Source organism: Rissa tridactyla, chromosome 22 (assembly GCF_028500815.1).
Source record: "Rissa tridactyla isolate bRisTri1 chromosome 22, bRisTri1.patW.cur.20221130, whole genome shotgun sequence".
Lineage (NCBI taxonomy): Eukaryota > Metazoa > Chordata > Aves > Charadriiformes > Laridae > Rissa > Rissa tridactyla.
The window spans coordinates 2,756,596-2,775,123 of record NC_071487.1 but is presented as its reverse complement, the minus strand read 5'-3'; the positions used below and the strand labels follow the sequence as shown (position 1 = coordinate 2,775,123).

Below are 18,528 nucleotides of genomic sequence, written 5' to 3'. Positions count from 1 at the left end.
TGGGTGGGCGGGTTGGAAAGGCGGCGAACCAACCGGAAGAGAAAGCCGCACGGCCGGCTCCGCCCCCTCCGGTCGCCGCCGCAGCCAACCAGCGGGCGAGTGCGGGGGGGCGGGGCCGGCGCCGTGGCCAATGGGAGCGCACGTCGGTCGCCAGGGAGGTGCGGGGTGCGGGGACGGGGGGGCGGCGGCGGGAGCGCGGCGGGGCCGGGCGGGGGCGGGAGGTAAACAAAATGGCGGCGGCGTGCGCGCTGCGGCAGGGGTAAAGGGGCGGCGGGGGCACAGGGGCGGCGGGAGCGGGTCCCCGGGCAGGGCCGCGGTGGCAGAGCGGGGGCAGCGGCCGGCGGGGCTCCCCCTGAGGCGAGGGGAGCGCGGGGGGAGGGAGCGCGGCGCCGGGAGCCGGCCCGGTTCCCGAGCCCGGCGGCGGGGAGGGGGGACGAGGCCGCTCCGCCCCCCTCCCCCGACTGGACCGCGGGGTCCCCGGGCTGAGGGAGCGGCCGGAGGTACCCGCGGGGGAAGGGCCCGTCCCGGGCGGGCTCCCCCTGCCCAGCCGGGGGAGCCGGGAGCTGGTCTGCGGTCGGGGAGGGCCCGGGGCCGCCTGCCCCCCGGGGGGGTCCCTTCACTCCTGGCTCTGTAGCTCGTCCGGTTGCACTTAAAGTGTTTTATCCTCTTTTCGCCCCTTCCCCGCTCTCCCCGGGGGTGGTGGCTGTGTTGGCGGGTGTTTTCCTCCCGGCCCTGACACCCGGGGAAGGGCCGTGAAGGGGGTGTGTGTGTGGGGGAAAGCCCGGGGATCCCCTCATCGACCAGCCCGGGCCGGGGGGGAATGGGGCGGTTTGGGGCCGGGGCAGAGAGAATTACTTCCTCCTGCTTGTTCCCGTTTTAAGGTGGGTCGGTAAAGCTGAGGTAGGTTTTTGCCTTGTCTGAGACCGGCTGACACCTCGGACCTGTGTGGTGACACATCATGTGCCAGGCGGAATCCGGGTGGTTGAAGGATGCCCCTGGGAGATCTTGATAGGCACCGAAGGCCTCAAACTTTTGTAGGCGTGAAAAGCGAAGACGCTAGAATTGTTTCTGAAAACTCCTTCAAAGAAACTTGGTTCCAGCTTCCAAACGGCTGAAACCCATCCGCCCGCCCCCATCTGCGCTCGTAGCGGGACGGTGAGGACCGCAGGGCAGAGACGCTTCCCCTGCCACCCCGTCTGGAGTCGGTGACTATGCGCTACTAGGAATGGAAAGTCACGAAAGGGACTTGGCTGTTGTCTGTTTTTACATGGTGGCCTAAAGTCCCGGAGGATGACCTAGCACTTAAGAATCAAACTGGGCCAAGTTAAAGGCCACGTTGACTTGGAAGAACCCTAGCAGTGGGACCAGGTCGGAAGCAAAGCAAGTCCCAAACCGAGTGTATCTGGTCAAAGATATATATTCTTTTTAAAAGACATTGTGTTACTGGAGCCAGGCCTGGATCTTTTAGCATCCGATTGAGCTGGAAGCAGCTCATAGGTTTGTTTTGGTTTTTTGTTTTGTTGGTTGTTTTTTTTTTGTTGTTCATGTTTGTACAATCTTCTGGATATTTTTTTTCAAGAAGGAGTAAAAGGGAGTGTTGGAAACTAACAAACAGGATTAAAACCCTGAGCGCTTAAGGAAAACAGGTTAAGGAACTTAATCCAGGATGGATATGCAGGAGCCACAGCAGCTGGGCATGTTTGCGGAGAGCGAGCTGATGTCTGTGGGGATGGACACTTTTATCCATCGCATCGACTCTACGGAGGTCATTTACCAGCCACGGCGGAAAAGGGCCAAGCTCATTGGCAAATACCTGATGGGAGACTTACTTGGAGAAGGGTCTTACGGCAAAGTCAAGGAGATGTTGGACTCTGAAACCCTCTGCAGGAGAGCTGTGAAAATACTGAAGAAGAAGAAGCTACGCAGAATTCCCAACGGGGAGGCAAATGTGAAAAAGTGAGTAAATATTTCCGGGAGCTGGGAACTGAGGGGGTTAAACTTTGTTGTTGTTATCCAGCTGAAGTTCTGTATCATTTTAAGTAACAACAGGGCCTTCTGCTGTGGAAGTGCTCCCTAGCACTATTCGGGAATGTCTTTACCATTGAACCGCAGCCAGCGCTCTGGTCGAGGCTGGAGCAGGGAAGGGAGCTGGCTCTCGAGGGCCAGGGAGGCAGGTCTGCCTGAACAGACGGCCCATAACATGCCACTATTTTAAACAGTATTGCTTAACGAATAAAATAGCGTTTTTCAAAGAAATTCCTCTTTAAGGTTTCGCCTTGAAGAGGTAAACTCTGGTGCTGTTGGCGAGGAAAGGTGGGAGGCGGCGGCGCGGGGAGCGCGGAAACACACGTTGTGTCCTTGCGTTCTGCATTATTTGTGTACCCGTCTGGGGGCGTGTGGCTCTCGAGCTCCTTGGGGTGGCAATTACTGCTCCCACCCGTGTAGTAGGTGACTGGAACGTGATCCGATGGATGGTGCACCCAGTGGGTATGGGAGGTCTTGGAGTTTATTCTTGGTTTCACTTCTGGCTAACGAGTTTGGGAAGTAATTCAAGGCTCTTTTCAGTCGATTTCTGCAGCTGTAAAATGGGGACAAGGGTTGTCAACCTTTTTTATTTCGGTGACTCAAGATCTGTGCTTGGAAGCTTTCAAAGTGCCAGTTACATACTGATTAGTCAGGGCACAAGTAACTAATTAAAATTAACTGTGGGAGAAGCCTGGTGTTAACGCTTCGTCTGTAGGGCTGGGTGTACGAAACTTTCCCTTTTCTTGGGGCCGTGCTCCGCTCACGGGGACGTCGGGGGCCCGCTGCGTTTTCTGTTTGTCCCAGCCCTGCGAGATAGTTGTTTATCTGCTGCGGAGGGGAGCCGTCTGCCTCCAAAACAAACTATTTGCAAGGGGTTATCTCGTAGTGGGAGGGAAAAACTTTGCGAGATGTTTGGAAGACTCTTGAGTTGCGTCTCTAGCTGCACCGTGCTGAGGGTGAGCCCTGACCTAGTGGAGTCTTGTTTCTGTTTCTCAGTTTGGTCTGAGTTTCCGAGCTCAGCTGCGAGATATTTCACATCCTGTACTGGGACTTGTGTCAGTGAGCTGTTTAAGTTTGCCTTCTAACCTTCAGTGACAGACTTAGCTACGGAATAGTCACAAATCCTCATGCCAGGACCTCCCTTTCTCTCCTTTGCTGGCTCAAGTTCACAATCAGAATAAACTGTTGGTTAATATGTAATAAAATGTTCCTTGTTTTTCTGGTAAAGGCATGGAGTGTCCCTTTCCACCCTTGCCCCTCCTTCAGTTACATCAAGAGCTCCCGCTTGAGGAGATTGTTTCCTCCTTAGCGAAAATTTAAATTTCCCCCCCCTCTTAGTGAAAAAGGACTTGCCAGCTACTTGGGAGAGTTTCCCGATATCAGAGCCATGGTAATGGCCCTGCGCGCTGGAGTGAACCCTGGAGAAGTTTTATTCATGCACAGAGCCTGTCTGTGAATGTCTTGTTTGGTTTCATTAAGGTTAGTTATTAAAGCAGAGCGGCCAAGCACCGCTCGGTTTTGCTGGGGATGTTTTTCTGGCTCAGCCCGCACCTGCTTCAAAACACCGAGGCAGATCGTAGATGTTGTCTTGTAATGAGGGTTTACTTTAGTTCAAGTTCCTATTTTTGTCACCTTGTCCTTTTCTCTTTGTCCCTCTATTCGTTTGCTTTACCTGCTACTTCAGTGGGGATTTTTTTTTTTTAAGGCAAAATGTTGTATTTTTGCGGTACCCACGGAAATTCGACCTAATCAAAACCCGTCGGCGCTGCTGACTGTGAGAGGCAGCGAAAGCTGTCTCCTCTCTGAATAAACCTGTTGTGGTGAGATCTGTCATCAAACCTGCGTGGTTTGACTGGTCAGTACGGACGGGGGAGCAAACCGTCGCTGTATTTCCAGGTAGCGCTGGAAAGTGCTCTGCGAACATGTTGGTTTTTAATGTCACGTTGCTTGGCCGGACTCCATTACAACTTCACTTTCTCCAACTGCGTTTGAGCAGCTTTGAGTGGTTTATACCCGGCAAACTACTCACGTGTGATGGAACAGCAAATCAGATTGTGGTCTGAATCGCACCATTAGCTTATACTTTCTTGAGAGCTACTAATAAGTGAAGCAATGAGTAAATACGTAATTCCTGGGGTAGTGAGGCCTGCTTCCCCTCCCGCTTGCGTCCTTATCGAGACAAGGATGTCTGCAGCTCAGTACACGCGAGAGATGGTTGTGATTAGTTGTCTAATCTTTGTAAACATCCCAACTTCAGTTGGTGCCCTTTGAGATTAAAAACCTTTTCATCTGCCACCAGCACTAGCCCCTGGCTTGGTGCTCCCTCTCCCTGCCGGTGCCCCCGGGAGGGTTGTGAGAGCAGAGAGCGCTTCCATGGCAGGTGAAATGGTCAGGTGTGAGAGTCTTCTGAATCCCTGGGGAATTGTTTTCTCTGCTGTAGGGTCGCCGCATGACGTCTTACTCTTAGTCTGCTCTCTGGGAGGTAATTTCTTTGTTTAGGTGTTGAAAGTGCTCTGGCAGAGGGTCTGGGCAATTCAGGCGGGTGCTCAGGCTTGGTTTGAAAGTGCTTATCTCTTGGAAGTGCCCGTTTGCTATTTCAGTCTCAAAATACCTCGTGCCGTTTTTCTCTTAACTGCAAGGACGTTGCCTGTTCCTACTGAAGTGGTCCCCAGCATTTCTCACCATACAGGAAAAAGCTACGTATGTGCTTTGGTGTGTTTGACGGGCGTAAATGAATTATTGCAACGGGCTTGTGCCTCTGCCATTAGCACAGGATGCTTCGGCGTCGCTGCTGCTGTGGCGAAGATGAAACTCGCGTTGATGGTTGTGTCGACACTTTGACGATGGTGTCGTCAAAGAAATTCCCTAGAAAACAGTTCCTAGACTGTTTGGCCCTTGGGTAATTACGTGAGCGAGTAATATAGAGGGAGTAACGACAGCAAGGGAGAGCAGAGGAACGATGAGCGGAGGGGGACCGTACACATCTGTGCCGCGCTTGGGGCCCCTGGGTTCGTGGGGCTGGGGTCACAACGTGGGGACCTCTGGCTGTTGGCGCCACTTCTGCGTGACCCCTAACATCATCCCGCGGCCCCAGCCCTGCCTCTTGGTGCAGCGACAGAGTTCTGGGGACCTAGAAATTATGCCTGAAATATGCTTGAGACTTATAAAATTGAGTGATTCTTCCCTACCCTAAAATACCCCAGTTCTGCCCCCTGAAAAATGAGCCCTTAAGGATCTGTGAATCCTGGTGAGGATGCTGAGGGTTTGAACTCACAAGACACGCGTTTCCCTAAATCGGTCTGGGGAATCTTCATTTCTCTTCAGTCACTCTTGAGAAAGGTTGGGGTGGCTTAGTCGACCAGGCAATACTATGGCTAATTACTGCTTCCAGTTAATACAAAAAATGAGTTTAGTAGGATTGCCAAAAAGATGAAAGAAAATTTGGAAGACTATTTGTCTCTAGCAGCACAAGTTTAATAAAACTGTGTGCTAATAGCCTCACATTTTAATTAAGTGTTTGGGACTTTCTTTGCGTATCCCAAGTGTCTTGTACTGTACTTAACCGTGCTCAGTGATTACTTAGATTTGAATATATGCTCATTAGAATTCCTCGGAGCTGTAAAATCTGTGGTAGGCCTGTACTTTGACAGTTTGCTCCTTGGGTCTGCAAAGGAGGAGTCTCGCGCCTCAGAACACGGACGGTTCTGCCGAAGGAAGGACTCGTCGTGAGCCACCGAGGCGTGTGCTTTAGACGAGATGGGCTGGAGCTGACTCATCCGATTTCCTGTCCCTCCGAACCGAAACGGTCTGTGCGCGGAACTGGGTGGCTCTGCCTTTCTGTGCTCGGGTCCCGTGTGAAATGTTGGAAACTGGAATCGGTAGAAGAGCGCGGGGGGCTGTGCTGGGTAAAGCTGTCGGCTCCTGCAGGGTTCAGATCCCCGTTTGGCGGCAGAGGGTTCGCGCTGATCCGCCTCGGCGGCGTTTGACATCTCGGGGGCTCCTGGGCGCAGGGACACGGTGTGGGGACCACGGGGGCCGTTTCTGCGTCTCGGCGTGATGCATCCTCAGGGGAGGGAGAGGCAGCGGGAGCGCGGAGGAGATGCTGTAGTGCTCACAGCATCGTTTTGGGTAACGGCTGGGGAAGAACCGTTTGGAAACTAAAACTTGGACGAAGTAGATCAGCACTGGATTCATCAACACATCGTGACGTCGGCCCCTCCCCACGGCAGGTGCACGTTCAGATGGGTAGCGCTTGCTCTGAAGAAGGAAAAACGAAGTGCTCTGCCCCGTCTCTTATCTGAAACACCACTCGCGCTCCTGGGAGCGAAGAGGTGCAGCTTCCCATGTCGGGGAAAACAACAAGTTGCATCCTTGCAAGCGGAGGGCAGTATTTTAGGTGAAACAAACAGGAAAAAGCTGCTCACGAGCTAGACCTTAAAGAAGTTAATCTGCTTTGTGGCATATATGTGTAATTAAAATTTGCTTTGGCTATATAGGATTACAAAAATCAATCTAAATAAATACATAATGTAGTTGTTTGGTTGCGTAAAGACCAAACGCGTGATTCTGGAGTCCTTTGTAGCAATTTGCAAGCATGGTGTTAGTGGATTCAGGGTACGTGCCAGAGCTGGCATATGGAGCTGTTCTCTGTGCGCGTCTCCCAGCCCTTGGCTGTGGCACCAGTGCCGCGGTGGAGCTGTGCCAGTGCCGTGTGCCGTAGGGAGAGGGCTTGGATGGGCCACGGCTGTGTGCCGGAGAGGAGAGGAGTGGGTGAGGGTAAGGCCGAAGGCTCTCGCTGCAGACCTGCTGCAAACCCTTGCTCCTGACGTGTGCTCTGGTCCGGTAGGTAGTGTGGAAAAGGCTCGCCATCACGTGTCTCCAGTAAAATCCTAAAAACTTAGGAAGAACCAAAGGAAGGGAATGAATCTTTTGGCTGTATCGCTCATTTTTATTTGAGCGAGAACGGCTTTGATGAAACTAAGGCTTGAAACTGCAGAAAGAAAGCTGAATCTTACGGTGAAGGTGTGCTCTTACTGGAATGCTCCAGGGAAGAACTTTGTCTTTCCAGGTTATCCTTGGCATCTCCCAGAGACATGTAGCACATGGCACAAGTAGGCAGCTTTGCTGTGTACAGTTCCGAGCGACACCACTCCCCCGTTACGTGGCCGAGCAAGGTACCTTGCTAGGGATAAGCCTTAATCTCTCAGGATGAGCGTAATGGGTCTGACAGAGCCCCAGAGAAACTGCCAATTTGGTCTTTTCTCTTCTCTCCTTCCTCCGAGATGGTTATACTTTGGAGCAGGCCCCAAACTCTGACAGTCTGTCAGGTCGCACACTTGAGGGCTTTTTAATCTGGAAAACTAGAAACAGAATTCCATAGTGGAGCCTGTTCTGGCCATGTAAGAGTGGTGTTAAGTAGGACGGGGGTGGAGGCCGTTACCATGCTGTGGAGAGCACAGAACCCCCTCTCCCTCTGTGCTGGGGAGAGGCATCGTTGCAAAAGCAAGTGTTGTGATTGAAATTTTAGAAGTAGGGAGGAAAGGAGGTGAAGTTGCCACAGCTGGGAAGGTATCCTGAAAATCTGGGCTGGTGTGGGACAGGCAGGGAGCCCCTGTGCTGTGGTGGAGAGGAGGGACAGACACCCTGGTCCCGCAGAGCTCTCGTCCCCGGGGCTGCTGGTCCAGATGCTCTTGTGCAGGCGAATTGCAAAGCAAACAGTGGGCTGGGAGGGGGGATGGGGGGCGGACTTTTTTTAATGTCAATTTTGAAAAAAAAAAAAAAAAAAAAAGTCAATTTAGGCACCTTCTGACGAGGTGAGCACCTATGTTCTCTGACTCGGTGAAGTTTGGAAAGCGAAATGGAATGGGAGGTGACTGGTCTGGCCGTCTCTGCTCCTCCGTCGTTCTAGAATGCGAGAGTAGCTATAAATAGAAGTAATCTTCCCTCTGGGAAACGGGCTGCTCGGCCTCTGCCCCAGAGGTGGGTGCGCTTCACTGGCATTTTGGATTGGTTCGCAAAGTCCTCCTGGGGCGGGGGGGGGAAATAATTACAGAAATATGAAATATTTATTAGTCCGTTAAAGGTGGAAGGAATTGGTATTTGTGCTTCCAAGCCGTATTACAGGGAATGAGCTGTTGGGATCAGGATTTTAGACGTGTTCCTAATATTGGAAGCTTGCTTTGCCTTCCCAGCGAAGTTGTCTTATTTAAATAAGTGTGTGTGCTCACTCTCTCTCGCCGGCTTGGTCTGAGCACTCAGCCCGTCTCTCTTCATTATGCAGAAACTTCTTAGACCTACACTAATGCTGGCTGCAGTTTCTATGCTAATTTAATCCACTTCAGCCTTTTGGTCATTACTATAATTAGAGCGGCTGCATCACTTTGCAAATCTGTCTGCCATTTAAACTAAACACTCTTTTGAGCTTTGCCTTGTTATCCTAGGTTTCTGTGGAGCTATCCTAACTTTTTTTTTTTTTTAAAAAGCCATATATGCTAAAAGGGAGAGTGGCCTGGCCTGACCTTTGCTAGTGAAGTAATGCTACTTGGTCAGGGATCCTTAAAAGGTCTTTAAAAACCTGCTTGCGTTCCTGCAGCTTGGGAGCCTTTCCGAGGAGCAGTTACTGGCTTGTTAATCAGATGTGATGCATCAACAAGCCTTTGTACTGGCCACAGCTCGTTATTGGAGGCCGGCTAATTGTGCAGGCAAGGGGTGAGTGGCTTTCGGAGTGTCTTGGCATGTGTTTGGGCAGGGGCTCCTGCTTCCCAAGCTGTGCTCCGACTTCCTTGTAGTGCTGCTTTCAAGAGTCCGATCTCTTGAAATGTAACGGCGCTTCTTAAAGCGGCTTTACCAAACGGCAAGAGAAGGGAGCGCTGGAGAGAAGAGTTTATGGTTTACGTGCAGTTTAGCGCAGGCCTGGAATCGAGCAGCAGCAGAACAAGCGAAGGGCAGAATCTGCCCTGCCAGAACCACCCTGACCTGACCGGCCTGATCCTCTTGTTTCTCCTCTTCACAGCTGGCATCCAGTGGGATTTTGCAGTTTAATGCAAAAGACACTAAAATATGGTTTGGGGCACAGTACAGAATCCCAAGAGACAAGATCAAACCAGCTGATATGAGGTATCATACAAGGGGCCATTTTCACAGCTGAGGATGTCTCCTCACTCAGTTTTACATTATTTATCCTCCACAAACAGAGGATTCGGTTCAGATCTCTGAACTGTTCAGTCAAGTTAAGTTAGGACTAAAGTTTGGAAGAAATTGAGTTATTAGCCAGAATTCCTGCTTTCGACTCATTCTTGAGACTAATGTTGAGGCATTGGTGTGGGGCTGCCCGGAGGCCGTTGTCATCTCCCACCTGGAACCTCTCCGGATTTCCTCCATCCCTCAGCTCTGACGTCCGCTATGGGAGGCTTTTGGTGCAGGGCTTCTCGGGTGGGGATCACTGGGGACTCGCTGCCCCTCTGGCAGCCCTGGCTGTCTTCCCTTTCCCACTGCAGAGCGGGATGCGGTGCCGGGGGAGATACACTGGGTTTTCCCTCCTAGGGAGGCACCTCTCAGGTTTTCTGTACTTTGTGTTCTATAGAAAATCATGTTCTGCCCCTCTGTGTGTGAATTTCATGTGGTATAATAAAAAAACAATTTATTTTCATTCCTTGATGTCTTTAGCAGTTTAGTCAGTTTCTGATGTTTTTCTATTTATGTTTAAATGACTTCTGTCCATTCACAATACAACAACTATCCCAGGGAATTGCCTGTTAGGTACAGAAACATTTATTTCTTTATATGGCAAGTAGCCAATATCCCAGTTGCTTCCCAGTTAAATAACAGGATTTGTGCTGAAACGGCCTGTAGCATGTTAACTGCTCTGCTGCTTTTGCCCCCGGGCACTGCCTGCCTGTGACAAGAGGAGCCCCCCACCGCACACCCTGCGTATGCTGACGTCTGGGGGTTGTTCCTGGTCACCCTGCCCATCAAGAACATCCCCTGAAGTATGAAGACTGGAAGCCCAGGCGAATTTATTTCTGCTCTTGTAGCTACGGATGACACTTACATATAAGGAAGCACAAAGTGCAAACATAAAAGGTTTGTCTTGGACGTGACTGTCCTAGATATCGTGGTAAACAGGAATGTAGCGCACCTCCAGGGGTTCGGCTGAAGAACCTGAGAGCGAGCCAAGCTCCCGACAGCCCAAGCTGAAGTTGAAAAGCTGAAGTTGAAAAGCTGGAATTGGAGGGAAGCTGGTAAAGCTGCACCTTTGACATGTGGAGCAAGGCAGGGTCGGTTTGACCTGCCAGGGCAGCGGTTCAGCTCCAATGATAGCTTTCCTTTAGCCAGCGCTAGCTTCAACTGGGAATGCTGCCCAGGGCCATGGGGCAAGACGTGACCTGAGACGGGGACCGCAGGGGACGCTGTAGACCCCTGTTGTGTGTAGGGGGGAGGAGGAGGTTGGTTGCTGCTCCAGTGTCTCTCGCGGAGGCAGGGGCTTTGCAGAACGTGTCCTCAGGCTGCCTTTTCTTTCCGCAGCCGGGTGGCTGAGGGTCCGGCGGGATCTCACCAGGAGATGTTTTCTGCGGGTTGGCGCAGCTTGATGCACCGCTTCTGATCAAGCGTGCCATTGTCTTGTTCCTGCTCGCTCTGAATGGGGCTGTTTGGCTGGCGACCGGTCAAATAGCTAAAGGGGCGCGCTGTGCAGATTTCACAGATAAAACCGGAATAAAGCTTACACTGGGGTGCAGGATAAAACTTTATATTAGCAGCAGTAACACAGCCTGTGTGGAATGGCACCAAAGCGTCGGCACAGGGCATTCTTATGACCAGTTTCATGTCCGGCACAAAGGTAGGTTGCTCCTTGAGAGTAGTTCTCCTGCTGTTGTTTACCGATGGACTAAAATTCCAGGCCCGGAGAAAACCGACTGGCTGTGTAGTGTTGGCTGAAAGGGTACTTGTTCCTAGTCCTGGTCGGAGACCGGCGAGTATTTTCATGGTCTAACCTTGGACTAATGAATTGAAGAACACACAGGACCTTCTGTCAAAGAGCGTGCATGCGTAGTCTTAGGTGAAGCAGCTGGGACTAATGCGGTTCGAAGTGTCTTTAAAATCCATGCGATTTAGAAAACATTAATTTCATTCCATAGTGAGGAAATAGGCTTTTGAAACTTAACTTTTTCCCTTTTCTCTTCCTGCAGGGAAATTCAGCTCCTGCGACGATTACGGCACAAAAACGTTATCCAGTTGGTAGATGTATTATACAACGAAGAGAAGCAGAAAATATATCCTTTTTTCATGCAGTTGTTAATAAGGTTTGAATGCCCCTTGTTCTCTGCTATAGTGCTGAATCATTATAGTTCTGCTTTTGTTAAGGCCCTTTTGAACGCTTCTTAAGCTCAAAATTGCTTTCACTGGTATTAAACATACTGCGTGTCTGGAATACTTTCCACACAAGTACGTTTTCTGAAGCTTCCCAGCTTCCCAGTTAGGAAACGAAATACTGTCCCCAGGTTAGAGACGCAGGGCTGGGGTGGGGGAGAACTGACCCTCAAACACTGTGTTTTATTTATTGTGTGACCTCCGAGATGAAACTCAGCAACTCAGAGATGAAAGAGGAGCTGTGGACTTGTCATTTCTAACCTCCTGTCCTAGCTGTGGTGTATGTTAGTGCTTTTTCCCCTGAAGATGGACCTTTTATTGTCTACGTTATGTGAAATCAATTTTTGTAATGCTTTTTCCTTTAAGTCCTTGGCAATGGTTTAGGTATTTATTTTTTTTCTTTCCCTCAAAAGAAGAAAAAATCTACTCGTTTGCCAGCCTCCGGATGCCTTTGGCTCTCCTTCCTTTTGGGGGGGTCTGTCCTGCTGTGGCGCTGCCTTTTCTAGGGGCAGTTGCTGCGCTTTGCTGGTTATCCCTAGGGAGATCAGATGAGCTCCCGAGCCTGCCCAAGCCTCCTCTGCTCTGCTGTTTGTCTGAAAGTCCCTAGGGACAGTGTTATAAGTGACCTAAAGCGCATAACGGTCGGGAGAGGCTGAAAGCACATTGTTCCTACAGCCCGGCTTCTTGAGACTGAACTGTTCCATTCTCGAACCAAAGCTGTGGCTTGGGATCTCGGCGCGTCTTTCAGACTTGAACGAGTTATTCCAGTGCACTGTGTCCCCCCCAGGTGCGCGCAGACGCTAACCCCACTAATTACACGCCTTAACTTCAAGGGAGTAGCTGGATTTCTAATGAGCCTGCCGCACTTTGGGTGCGCTTTGACTTGAACCGGTTTGTAAGTTTATTGAGCTGATCTGTTGAAGTACACGTTATAAATGGTCGCTTTTCTTTTTGACAGTGTTTTCTAAATACTGTTCCAATTACAGTACTTCAGAAAATGGGTAATTTAATTGTGTGCTTTAATTAGATCAAATACTCTGCTACCAAATCATTAGTATAAAAAAGCGTGACAACTTTTGCTTGTGTTTCTTAGCCTTAACAGACCGAAGGGACTGCAACTCAATTACTGTCTATAGAAAGATACCATTTAATTAGCGAGGAGCTGGGCTGCTGGAGGAGAAGCGTGGGGAAAAAGAGCCCGAGAGAGACCTCGTGTGTCGGTAACAGGTGATGACAACCCAAAATGGGCATTCGGAAAAGTCACCCCTCTAAGCCAGGGAGGGTGTTCCTTGTGTCACTTTGTGAACAGTAGCGGTTGAAAAAGAACAAAGTGTTTTTCGGTACATTCCGCTTGCAAGTATAGCTTGACTTTGCTATTTTTATCTGCTTCTACACTCTCAGAAGGTTTGTTTCTATAAGTGCTTACTCTGTGCATGTGAGTGGCAGCAACTGGAGAAGTTTCCAGTTTTTCCTGGGGCTGGGAGTGGGAATTCGTGCGTGATCATTTTCTTGCTTAACCTTTCTCCAGCTTCCTGTTGGCACCGCCGGTGCCTGTGCAGCGTGTCCGAGGATGGGGCAGTACAAACGCTTGTGCAGCCGTGTGGTAGACGGGTTTGGGAACAGATCCAGCTGAGAAGTAACGTCTGCTTTTGGGCTGGCTTCTCGGTAGGTCAGTTCCCTTACGCATCGCGCTGCACGGTCATGGACATGCCTTGCAAGAAGCTATGCAAGGTGAAAGTTGAGTGGGGTATAAGGGAGGGATGTCAGCTTCCCCCCCTTACTAATAACAGGAAAGTCCTCGTTTCCAGAATGACCATTGTGGCATTTGAAACTGGACCTGTAGAAGAAGGGAGGATTTTCTTCTCGCCCGAGTTTCTGTTGCTGATAGAAGTGAACTGGGAAGACAGTGTTTTAACAACCTACCTGCCTAGTCAAAGCCTGCAGTGATTTTCGTTGGGAAAGGGAAAGCTGCGACAACTCGATTAAAAATATCAACTACGTTTAGTATTTAATGGGCTGCTTTGGTGACCTGCTGTGGCTGGGAATGCAGAGCTGGTGATGAATGGAGAACTAATCCAGGCAGAAAATAAACCCAGTTCAATAAGCAGCGTCCCAGCTGGCACCCTCTCCGACAGTTCCCAGTCTGCGCGGTTGTGCGTGGGAGCAGAACCCTATTGATTAGAGGAATTGAGAGCCTTGGTCTTCTCAGGGGCACCTGTAACGTATCTGCTCCAGCCGGAAAGTTTGTGCTCAGTGCGGCTGCTCAGCCAGAGGTGGAGCAGTTCCAAAAGAAGGGGTGAAAGCAGCCCGGCAGCTAATGAAACCAGAGGCAGGCTGTGCCTTGCAGATGAGGACGGGAGCAGGGCTTTGCTTTCTGGGAGCTGGGCTCTGTAACCTGCTGTCGGTATTGTTCTCTTGAAGGTGAGAGAGTTGGTGTCTTCCACATCCCTGTGAGAGAAGTGAGTTCACAGATTTCTTCCAGAGTAAGAAGCGGTAGGAATGAATTTTGGGAGCTCTTCCTGCTATTCTTGCTTCTACTGATTTCCTGGGTGGCGTTGTGCCCATCATATAATCTTAGTGTTTTAGCATCCCTCTGAAGGGCAGCTCATACGGGGAACGTAGCACTAGTTTAATGAGCTTGCGCAGTGTTTTGAGCTCCTGGATAGAATGTGCTGCAAAAGGGCAACGCGATCTCTAGCGCAGATCCCACTTAAAGCGCAGGTCATCCCTTTAGCCTCTCCTGCCTCAAGAGTTAAGATGGCATCCTGGGACATAAGCAACTTATTTTAGGCTTAGGTTAAGAAGGCATCTGCCAGGAATAATTAGAGGGACCAAAGAAACGCGTTGTGCTGCTGGAGAAGATGGGCTGCCCGGCAGTCCTGCTCTTCCCTGCCCTCTCTCGAAGGTGCACTCCCTTGGCAAAGCCACCAGATGTCTCAGGGCCTGTTCTTGCGAGCCCCTCTGGGCACAGGCTGCCTTTAGAAGCCCCTGGAGAGGAGGGAAAGGGAGGCAGTTATTGCTTTAGGCGCTTGTGTAGCTTCCGTTGTTTGGCCCCAGCATAAAGGAGATGAAAACTAGAATATGCTGCAAGGAAGCAAATGCTAAAAAGTGCCACCAGTTCTTGGCATTCTGTTGTGACTTTTTTTATCCGTGCTGTTTCAGAAAAGCTTTCCAGCTCTCTAGGGATCCTTTCTCCTGCTGCTGAAATACTGCCGTGGGGATGGGGGTAAGCAGCGGCTGTTCAATAGTGCACGCAGCCGTATCGTTTGGAGACAGGAAATTAGGAATAACAGAAACTTGGGGCTAGGCGATGGGAGCTCGCTGCCGTGTCAAGTGCAGAGCAGCCAGGGTGCTGGGGGAATATGCTACAGCCTCCGGCTCTTCTGCCAGGGAGGTTACCAACTTTTCGTAGGCGCTTCAGAATACGATTGTATTTCTATCACGCTTGTGAGATCTCCAGCTTAATTTCTGTGGAGTTCGCTTCCTGTTACAGGTCTGATCACAGAGTCGCAGCTGGTCATTAAGCAGAAGAATCCTCTGGTGGGGTCTGTGCCCCCTCCTGTTAGGCGGCTGGAGGAAGGTGGCTGCCTCGGGAGGAGCAGCACCGCTCGGGCTCTGCCTCTCCAGTGCCTGGGCAGCAGCTCTCCAGGGGCACTGGAACGGGGCTGCAGCCCTCGCACGGCATCGGCCTGAAGTGTTTAACCTTGAAGCTTCCTTAACTCTGCCTTCACGTATATGGTGATGGAGTACTGTGTGTGTGGGATGCAGGAGATGCTGGACAGTGTCCCAGAAAAGAGGTTTCCAGTTTTTCAGGCTCACGGGTAAGTACAGTTTTGTTCCTTAAGGCTGCATTAGCCTCTCACGCTGTGCTCTCCTGAATTCAAGAGCACGTTCTACTCTGTTGCTAAGACTGGCTGCACTTTAAAGTAAAACCGCCTTTGTGTAATAACTGCATCTTTTACATCCAGTGAAAAAATGAAAAACCAATGAAGTGGTGGCAGGGACAGCCCTGAGATTCTGGGAAGAAAAAACCCATCTTTCTATTGAATTTTCTGTTACTTTTGTTTTGCATCACACGAGGTACATGAGAACCCTTCCCAGCCCCTTTCCCACAGCTCTGGCCTTCAGCGAAGATGGGTGCAGCGTCGGCACCCGTGAGGACTTGCCCTGTCTAAATGGAAGCGAGCTGTACAGTTTGGTCTCGGAGAAGAGATTAGCGGTCTTTGGATGGATTAGGGATTGGCAATATCCAACATGATCTGTTAGCTTGTTTAGCTAGTAGGTGGGATAAGCTGAAGCCCCTTTCACTCTGCAAGTAAGGGAGCCTTAGAGCGCTGAAAATAGATGCAAGAAGATTGTCATGTATCTCAAATCAGCGCAGACTAGCGAATCTGTGGTAACTACATAATTTTATGGTCGCATTTTCATTTTGTTTTAAAAAAAGCTGTCTGAGATGACAGATAGCCTAAGTGCAACACAGGCACGTTAAGTCAGGTGTTATTTCTGGATATTAGGAGATAAAAAACTTGCACACGCCATAGTTGCCGGGCTGTCCGTGCGCAGTGCTTGGTCTGTTATAGTGATGGCCTGCCCGTAATCTCTGCCCGTAAGCACAGCAAAACGCTCCTTTCTGCTGGCTGAAGGAAACTTGTCGGTTTAACTTCGCCTAGGCTAACGCGGGTGTCAGGATTAACTCTCGCGTCTGTGCTCAGCACTTACCAAACACACAGGCTCGCGGAGAGGGGCTTTGGTGGGGAGGAGTGAGTCTGAAGTGGCTGGCACGCTGCTGCCCAGCTCTGGCAGGGAACCGCTGACTTTATCAGAAGATTAAGCGCCATTTCTTACACGCCACAGTTCAATCTCAAGTTACTCATCCAATGTGAATGTATTCCCGACTTGTGTCCGATAACAGCACCCTTTGCTTTATGTATTGTCAGTAGTTCACGTAATCGTAGGCTATGGAAGTGCTTGACTTTTTCTCCTCTAACTCTTTCCGCAGGTACTTTTGTCAGCTTATAGACGGCTTAGAATACTTGCACAGCCAAGGGATTGTCCACAAGGATATAAAACCGGGGAACCTCCTGCTAACAACCAATGGGACGCTAAAAATATCCGATTTAGGCGTAGCAGAGGTATGTGAGAAGCGCAGCAGAGTCAGGAATGTGGGAAGCGTGACATTCTAGATTTAGCTCACCTTTGTGGCGTCAGTTGATTTATTGTGCGTTTAGGCTTTTGCTCTGTTAGATTTGCAGAGGGCTTTACAGTGACTCTGGCTGTTCATTGCAATTGGCAAAATGCTTTTGTTGACAACAGCCCAGAACTTCCATCCGGGAAGCGTATAGAGGAATTCATCATCTTAGACAAACCTGAAAGTGTGGAGAAATAGCGATAAGATACATAACTTTATCCTCCTTATTATATGTAGACTGTCTTAGCTAGGTAGGAGAGGTGCAATTGTTGCTGTTGGCGTACAGTTGCTGTAGCAGCACGTTCTCGTGATACGTACGTAACTGTTCAGTAGTGGGGTTTTTCCCCTTCTTTTTTCCCCGGTCGCAACTTTTCTAACAGTTACAATTTGTCTGCCCTGAAAGTTTGAAACTAATCAGTCTCTTGTGCTGCAGGCGTTGCATCCGTTTGCGGAGGATGACACGTGCAGAACGAGCCAGGGGTCGCCAGCATTCCAGCCACCAGAAATCGCCAATGGCCTTGACACCTTTTCAGGCTTTAAAGTAGACATCTGGTCCGCAGGGGTCACGCTGTAAGTGCCCGCGCAGCATCCAGGCATTGCAATTAAAAAAAATTACGAGCCCCCAAATAGCTCGGTCTTGTGCTATCTGCTGTCATCGCTGCTCTTCTGTGTGTTGTTGGGGGGAGTGGGGGGGGGGTGTGTGGGAGTCAGTCCCTCCTTTGGATGGGCGTGTGTTCCCCAAAGTGCTTGTAATTCTGAAGAAAGTAAACTTTGCTCTCGGTGAGTAACTCTGCCAGCCGTTTCTCAACATCAGAGATGCACAGCTACTGTAATAGTAGAAACCACAAATATCTCGAGTATGTATTTTTAAGTTTCTTCCATCCCAGCCTGTCAGGGAGATGTCTTGGTGGTTTTGACTCATGTGAATGAAGAGACTGCGATAAAGGAAGGCTAAGTTTAAAGAGGCATTCCGAATCCTGTCAAATATTCATCTTTTAGTTTCCTCTTGGCTTCTTTTGGTTTGCCTAGTCGCGTAAGAGCTGAGCCCCCGTTGAGTGTGCTTTTCCTCATACAGCTTCTCCTTCTGCCGTTACAGATACAACATCACAACGGGTCTGTACCCCTTTGAAGGGGATAATATCTATAAGTTATTTGAAAACATCGGGAAAGGTGACTACACAATTCCAGAGGATTGTGGTCCTCCACTCTCAGACTTATTGAGAGGTGAGTCTCCCAACGGACTCTGAAAGGGTGGGTAAAATCTGGGGGTGCAGCAAATGCTCAGCTTGTACAGTGCTGGGGGTGGGAGAGCTTCACACCGAGTGTCCTGGGGAGGTGCAGGATCCCGTTAGAAAGGCAGGTTCTGCTTATACACCTTATGATCAGACTTTGAAAGATCTTCAACACTGATGTTTTCCTGAGATACGCTAAACCCTGGGTGGGTCGCAGTCACTACTCTACAGAATTGGTTCTTACGTGATGGTTTTTGTGCTCTGGGAAGCTTTTGATCCTAAAGACAAAGCCCACGAGAGATGAAATTTAAATGGCATCATAGCGTTGATGCAGGTTTTGCAAGTGAGAACACTCAGTTAAACCCTTTGCCCAAGATTTCTATAATGCGGAGTACTCAGGTTATGCTGTCCTTCCTCATCAGCCTCTGCTCTGAATTTATTTGCTTCAGTCCCGTTGTCGTCTCCTTCCCCCCAGACTTAGAGTTGCGAGGGCATCGGAGCAAAGTGGCTGGTGCCCGCTGTCACGACGGGGCTGTGCTGGAACCAGGAGCAGCGCTTTTGGGGTAGAAGGAGGGGGCTGTGGGGTTTTTTGGGGTGGTTTTTTTTGTTGTTTTCTTGGTTTTTTTGCTCCTGTCACTTACTGCAGTAGTTTGAGGTTTAGCGTTGAACAGTCTCTCCTTTTGAAAGCTGAACGGGCAGGGCAGGAGTTACGGTGAC

General features: G+C 50.2%; 1 protein-coding gene across 2 annotated transcripts in view; it reads left to right on the top strand.

The window, feature by feature from the left end:
• The first annotated feature begins 236 nt into the window (after window positions 1-236).
• Window positions 237-18,528, top strand: part of STK11 (serine/threonine kinase 11) — a 46,278-nt gene continuing 27,986 nt past the window's right edge. The window contains exons 1-7 of one of the 2 annotated variants that reach the window (XM_054181703.1): window positions 237-259; window positions 882-1,956; window positions 11,211-11,294; window positions 15,123-15,212; window positions 16,391-16,523; window positions 17,013-17,149; window positions 17,676-17,803. In XM_054181703.1, coding sequence (XP_054037678.1) covers window positions 1,667-1,956; window positions 11,211-11,294; window positions 15,123-15,212; window positions 16,391-16,523; window positions 17,013-17,149; window positions 17,676-17,803 — 862 coding nt within the window. In that variant the 5' untranslated portion in view covers window positions 237-259; window positions 882-1,666. Of the gene's footprint in view, window positions 260-816; window positions 1,957-11,210; window positions 11,295-15,122; window positions 15,213-16,390; window positions 16,524-17,012; window positions 17,150-17,675; window positions 17,804-18,528 lie in introns of those variants that run through there. The other variant, XM_054181702.1, reaches the window with a different exon arrangement.